Here is a 7,472-nt window from a genome sequence, read left to right as displayed (position 1 = left end):
GACACACATGGCTCAACCTGTGGCAGGTGAAACACCATGCCACCAGTCCATGGCCCTAGCACAAGGGACAGGACCCAGGGAGGGGGTGACAAAATCCTTGGTGCCACCAGGGAACCAGCTCTGCTCTTCCCAAAATGCCCCCTGGCTCCCCTGGGACACACATGGCTCAACCTGTGGCAGGTGAAACACCATGCCACCAGTCATGGTGTCCCCCAGCCAGGCTGTGCTCCTCCTGCCGCTTGTCCTGCTTTGGGGGACCAGGAACAAGAAGCCTGTCCATGCCTCGCCAGGCCACAGCAAGAGGCTGCTGTGCTGCCGGGGCAGCAGAAAGCCCACCATGGCACCGTTCCCACCCAGCCCAGCACCCTGAGGATGGGGCAGGACAGGGGGAAAGTCTGTGTTTTTTAACCAGAGGCTTTTTGCCGGGGCACTGGGAGCACAGCCCCGGTGCACAGCCAGGGATTGCCCTCCAGCCTCCCCGAGCAGGCAGCAGAGGCAGACGCATACACAGGTCAGAATTTATTTCCAAATATCATTCTCACATGAAATATTTCTTTTAGAATATAGCCTACACTTAGAAAACAGAAGAGAGGTTGTTGTTTTGTTTTTTTTTTATAAGGCACATCAGATTATAGACTACATAGAGACATCTCCCCCTCACTTGCGCTCATAAAATACTGGTGATTTTAAAAGTGATATTTCTAAAACCTAGACCCTGTGTAGCCCCATGTAGAGCAGTATTTGTAAAGTTATTAGACCTCAGTTTACACACACCTAGTAAAGGGCTATAACAAGTTGTATATACATCACATTTTCAGAAACAGTCACAGCTGGCTACATTTAAAAGTAATGCTACTCCAGACTATGAAACAGGCTGCTTATAAAATATAACCTACTGCTTCCAGTATGGCGTGATACAAAGAAGTATGATCTTGCAGAAGAAATTTTGTTCTTTTCACAAATGGAAGCTGCTCATATTCAAGCCTGTCTCCTCCCCAAACCCACGTTTTTGATCAACTAAGACCATTTTAGAGAGAAGCAAAGTACCCAAGAGAAATCTGGCTTCATGTTTTTTCTTGAAGATGACAGTATGACTGCATATCTGAAATCCTGTCAAAGCACTCGAGTAAGAAGTATAAAGGCTCAGATGTTAACTTCATGACCAGTAAACATTAAACCATTACCAACCAGATGCAATCAAGTTAAATGCATCCAGCTTCTGTGCTATGGAAATTGTTTTTCCAGGCTGTTCCAGTGCAGAAGCCAACACATTTTTATTGAATCAGGCCCTAGGTAAAGATTTCCATCCCATTTTCAAGTTTTCAGCGATGGAACATTACCCATTCTGCGCTTATTTCACTGTAGAGGAGGAAAAAAATACTGCCTGTGGAGCCTATGCCAACACAGCCCAGAATCCATTTACATAGTGTCATTTTCTTTAATAGGCCACGAGGTAAACTGTGGTTGGCTTTATCAACTCAAATGGCTTCCACAGTTCCTCTTTCTATCGGGCATTGATTCATTTCTGATGAAAAAAAAATGGTTCTGGCTTTCTGTCATTGTACTTTAGTTTAAGACTATGAAAAAGGTCACTTCAAGGCTATGGCCAAAGGAAAAAAAAAAAAGAAAAAAAGAATATAATCTGATCTTGAAGTATCTAGGGGAAAAAAAATAGTCACAGCCATAAAAAAAGCAGACAGACAGACAGCACAAACTAAATGTTCTCTGCAGAATAAGTTAAAATACCAATTCTTGCAGAGAGTCACGTTATTCCTCAGGTCTCTCAAACTCGCTGGGGTTGGAATTAGGCTTAGTTTAGTAGGAACCAGATTTAGTCAGAGAATAGGTCACACTCAACTCTGCACTATGTTGATCACTCAGCTACATTTTAGGCACGTTTCAGTTAATCTGTTGGACTGATCTGGGGGAAAAAAAAACCCTATTGGTTAAATTTCCGAGGTGGCCTCAGCCAATTTCATGATTATGTTTGGACAAGATTCAACAAGAAGTGACTGTTGCCTTTAGAAGGGAAATGTTAACTTGTTTGAAAACAGCATCGTGAAGAGGACACAGCAGCCTCAGTTTCTAGAGTCCGGTTTGTTATAAATCTTGATCTGCCCGATTTGTTAAGCAGCCTTAAAAGGTAAGGAGGGGCATCCTGAAATTCTTGGCTGTAGACTTAAAACCAGATGTGGTTTACATGGTGCTGCATCAATATTTGTTACATCTCTGTAAAAAAAAAAATAATAATAAAAAAACCACAACACAACAGCATTTACATTCCTTTCAGCTGAAATAGATGAACTGTCGTCATGTCTGCAAAAATAGAGAGGATATCGCCACTGCTCAAGGTAGTGAGTTAAAGCTTGATCATATCCCTCAGGCTTCCACACGGCTTCCTGGGAAGGGCAGGAGGACAGAAAGGACTTTCACGAAGTCAGGAGGTGACAAACGAGATGTCAGCTCCATAAGGGATTAGGTTCCCTCACCGCATGCTGAAGGTATATTCATGACCTTTCCAACTGTGGCATTTGCGTATAGATTACACGTCTCGCATACCCTTTTTAGAGCAATGCCTAAGAGCATTTGCTTGGGAAGACACAGAGAAGAGAGCAGGAGTGGGGTTTTAAAGCTACAAATGTCAGTTAGGAGGCACAGTGTTATTTTTCCCTTTGATAGTCCATGTACAGAGCTCTACGTTTCCACCGTTACTTGCGTGTTCCTCCTCCGAAGCCCTGCCAGCAAAGGCCTCTAGTGTGCTCCTCCCCGTCGGGTACACCTTACAACACAAGCAGCCAAATCCTTTGGACAAACCCTTCTACACTCACAGACACGTAATGCTCTTCTTCCTTAATGAGAGGTTTTAGTCACAAAACTGGATGTCAGACCTGATTTATAGCAATTATTTAACTAAGAATCCTTCTGCCACCCTCAAAAGGGCAACCAAGATATCCAGTAGCAACATATACACATACATACAGATCTACACTATACACTCGGGACGACACAGAATGAGATTTCAGCTAATATAGCCTCTATTTGATTTCCTCAGAGCAGCACTCAGGTCCTTGCAACGCCTATACAAAACAGCAGTATTTTTTCCACCAGGATTTGGAGAGGTTTTTCATCTTGTCTGGAGTCCTACACTTGGATTTCTTTGGTTGCTGCTGGGTATCTGAGTACTGAATACCAGCCACGATGGCGGCATCAAAGACCTCCTTGAGGTTTTTCTGAGTCAAAGCGGAGCACTCGATGTAGGACGCGGCTTTAATTTCCTCGGCACAGAGCTTCGCAGCCTCCTCTGAGACCGGCTTTTCTTTGCACTTGTCCAGCTCGATGAGAACTTTGACATCCTCCCGGAGGTCCGACTGGGTCCCAACCAGGATGATGGGCGCCTTGGGGCAGTGGCAGCGGATTTCGGGAACCCACTTCTCGCTCACGTTCTGGAAGGACGAGGGGCTCACCACGCTGAAGCACAGCAAGAAGATGTCCGTGTTGGTGTAGCACAGAGGCCTGAGCTTGTCGAATTCATCCTGCATGGAATGAAATCGTGTTAGCACCCAACAGAAAGAGCACATCAGCCCTGGAGGACATCCCAATACACTCCCTAGCTGATCTTTGGAGGAGCTAAGGATCACTTGCCACTGTAATCTTGCGAGGCGTCCTGACATCAGCACCCAGACCACCCAACACGAGGAGCAGAAGTTGGCTGTACCCAGCTGGAGATCTCACCCTGCCACCATCAGGCATGCAAGACAGAGGTGGTGGCTTCTCCATGTACCTGAGATTTTCTGACTAATGCCACAGCTTGTTTCAAGTGTTCAATTTTTGCTCTTTTTGCACTAGCCCTCTACCCTATCGTACTGGAGCAATGCTGGGGGAAGCAGGTTACAGCCAAAAATCTAAGTATGGGAGGGAGAAGGCACTTTCTACAAGTCCACCTCCCAGGGGCGAGTCAGTGAGCTGCTCCGATGAGCTGCTGACACCCCTACCTCCAGATACAGGCAAGAGCAGACAAGTGGCAGCAAGCTACCTTTCCTGGAAGCATCCTTTCAACTGGTGACTACTTAACAACATCCTACAGGATATGGGAATAATTTCGCTGCCATTGTGCCCAGGGATTTAAATTTGATGGCAGCAATAACGACTCACAATGTGCGGACTTAACATGCCAATGGCATGGAGTAAGAGCTTTACCTTTCCCTCCCACCCATGCCGCATCAAACAAACTGTAAACAGGCCTCCCAGTGCTACATATTTTTTTTCTTCCCCCCACTTTTAGTACAAAGCAAGCAAAGCAGGCCCTTTTCCAGCTTCAGGAACTAGCCACAAGAAAGCCAAATGCCTCACAGTAACAAAGGCATGTTGATCCTCTGCAGAGAATGCAGCAAGAAGTAAGGGTTAACTCCAGGCAGGCGGCTTTGATGCTGACAGCAGGATAAAGCAGGGTAACACTAGCAGCCTGAACAGGTAGGATTTGCCTCGGCGGCAGCGACATTTTAATTAAAACGGACCCTGTTCTCAAAAGCTCTGAATTGGAAGTACATCTCTCCGGTACCAGCAGTTTACTGCTGAATTGCAAGTCCCATGTTAATTTTCGAGATGTGAAATTTTGCTTTAAAGTCTCCGGAGGCCCAGGATACGCAGTTTAAAGCTCCCTGGAAGCCTCAGAAGTCTCGTTTCGCTTGAATGAATTTCTTCCAGCAGCTACTCCGAGAGAGACAGCGATTTATACAACACGAGTCAAGAAAGCAAGCTTCATTAGCTCTCTTGATTCTCAGATTAAGCCTCAGAGGGAACCAGGCTCCCCCCACTTGGCTTGAGAGACCCCACGTTTACCACGAGCTGCCGCTCTGAACCACAGGGCCGTTTACAGAAAGGCACCTCGCCATGTAATTGCCTCTTCTTGCTACCTGAGCAACCTCAAAAGGGCTCAATTCAACGTGTTTGAAAGCCAAAACCAGATCTTAAGGGTTTCAACCCAGATGAAATAGCGCCTTTTATATTCCAAGTGCACTCCTGCAGTTTCAATGGTGGGTACCTGACCTCCAAGGACTCTGCACCTCTTCAGGCTGGTGATGCTGAAATACAATTTCCCTCTGCCTGGAGTGCTTTTTTTTTTTTTGCTGCAGATTTCAGCAGCCATCTCACTGCAGCACTGTTTTAACCAAAGTACCCAGCTAGGTAGCTTTGATTTGGTACGACTTCTGTCAGTTTAGATAACCTCTTCATTTTTAAGGCAGTGACTCTGCCCATTCCGGCTGCGCTTGGGCAGCCAGAGCAAACATCTTAACCATTAACAGCAGCGAAGGCAAGAGGTGCCTGGGCCTGCCCGTCTCTTCTGCTGCTTCCACGGGCACTGACTGTCCACAGGCTGCTACCTGGTGGCAATTTCACCTGTCACGCTCTGCAGATGAGCATGCACAGCCATGGCCTTTGCAGTAACACCTTGTCTCTTCAGCAGGTTCTGCTGTTCTACTTCGTATCGTTACCCACAAAGGCTGCTTGTACGATTTTAGCTTCAGTTTGTAGGGCACATGAGAGTCCCACGCTGCTGCCTAGGACTGCACAGCCCTTCAAACCCCTTTACTAAGTAGGGCGCCCAGTTACAACTCATCTAAATAGGTTTGTGTGTTAAGGCCACTGAGATTTTTCAGAGCGGTTTTGGTGAAGGCGTAGACCCAGATCCACAAAGCTGTGCAGGAACCTAACTCCCACTGCCTTCAAACACGAGTGAAATACTTTTGGCTACTTTTAGCTACCTATACTCAATCCCTGGCAAGCAGGGTCGCCAGTCACCCATTGCTCAAAGTGGAACAAGCCAGGGGCTTGCAGAAAATAAAAGGTGGTAAGAAATGGGTTCTTTATACGTATTGGGCAAAGCTGGAGCTGACAGGCACCAGCCACCTTTCAGGACTTAGGAGTACAGCAAACCCCAGCTTTGGGGCAGGAGCACTTTGAAAGGGAGTGGGAGTGGCAAAGACGAAGTCTCCACAGACAACACCCAATGGGACTTTTTTCTCCCTTGAGCTTCTGCCCCTTCAAAAACAGTCTCTATCTCTGGACACCTACAGCTGTGGATTGCATTGCATTGGCACACCTCAAACACCATAATTCTTAAACCCACAGTTATTTAGCAACAATAAAGACAGTGACAACGGCTCAAAGAGAAAACCAGGTGGCCCTTGAATCCCCAAAACATTCAGCCTTTCTAGCCCAGCTAAGCAGAGGGGCAGTGGGAGCCAGCAGAGCAGCAGCCTGCCCCCAGCCCCTACACAGAGGCACAGTACGTCCCCCACCCGTCACCAGGCAACGCAATGGGTTAAGCAGCAGTGAAAATGATAACAGTTTACTAAGATGATCAAACACTGGGACTCCTTTCAAACCCATGAAGTCATCAGCCGGACTACTTTGCGCAACAACTTCGCCCCTCCCGCTGTCACTGAAATGAAGTAAGTGGCTTCACTGACCTGACCAGCTGTGTCGCAGAGCTGGAGTCTCACCGGCTTGCCATCGACAGACACCACAGCTTTGGAGAGAAAGGAGGAGGGAGGGGGGAAAGTGTGGTGAGTCCAACTTTACACGTTTTCCGTTAAGGAAAAAAAAAAAAAAAGAAAATAAGATTTCCCATCCCTCAGCTCTTTCAGCCTTCAATCAGTTTAGATTTAACAACTTCACAGAGCTGGAAGGGAGTCTATCGCCAACACTTGGGGCACACACAAGCCCTTCAGGGCTTTCCGATTCGTGTCACCGCAAGGGAGGAGGCACCAAGCCCCGGCCGGCACCGGGGACAGCCAGCCCAGCGCCCCACGTCTCCTGCTGCTCCGGCGGGCGGCGTTCATCGCCCTCCGGTACATCTTCAGCACCCCGGCCCAGAGGAACAACCCAGAACTTCCCCCCTTTGCAATGGTGAGACGAGGCGAGTGTTTCAGCTCTCCCCTTCCCATCTCGCCCGGGGCTGGAAGCGTGAGAGCGGGGAGCTCACCCCCAAAGCCCGGCTGCGGCCGCAGGGGCGGGCACCACACCGGCTGCCAGCCCGGCTCCGCTACACCGGAGCTCCGCCGGTGCCGCCAGGCTCGTCCAACAGGCTCCGCTCCTGCCCGAGGAGGGTCCTGCCCCCAAATAAATAAATAGCGAAATAACCCGAGCTGTACACCCCCCGCACACCTCCCCGGCAGCTCCGCCACGGAGGGACTCAGGCGGGACGCGCCGCTCCCCGCGGCGGCAGCACCCCCCTCCCGCCGCCCCGGTGCCCGCAGCCGCCCCCCGGCGCTTACCGGAGAAGTTGTCGAAGGCGGTGGGGATGTACTCGGTGGGGTACCCGTTGGTGGTGTAGCTCACCACCAGGCTGGTCTTCCCCACGGCGCCGTCCCCTACGAGCACGCACTTGATGCTGCGCCGCGGCTCGGCTGCCGCCCCGGCCCCGGCTCCCGCCGCGGTCCCGGCCCCGGTCCCCGTCGCCCGGCAGCGCC

General features: G+C 49.3%; 1 protein-coding gene across 1 annotated transcript; it reads right to left on the bottom strand.

Annotated features, from left to right (window-relative positions):
- Positions 1-506: 506 nt before the first annotated feature.
- Positions 507-7,467, bottom strand: RHOU (ras homolog family member U; the record flags this gene model as incomplete). The annotated part of the gene is made up of 3 exons (XM_014950494.1): positions 507-3,533; positions 6,471-6,529; positions 7,278-7,467. Coding segments are annotated over 3 exons (705 nt in total), but the record flags the coding sequence as incomplete, so codon positions are not given.
- Between the last annotated feature and the right edge of the window lie 5 nt (positions 7,468-7,472).

This window comes from Calidris pugnax, unplaced genomic scaffold (assembly GCF_001431845.1).
Source record: "Calidris pugnax isolate Ruff unplaced genomic scaffold, ASM143184v1 scaffold24, whole genome shotgun sequence".
Taxonomy (NCBI): Eukaryota; Metazoa; Chordata; class Aves; order Charadriiformes; family Scolopacidae; genus Calidris; species Calidris pugnax.
The sequence above is the reverse complement of the archived record's forward strand: the minus strand, read 5'-3'. Positions and strand labels throughout refer to the sequence as shown.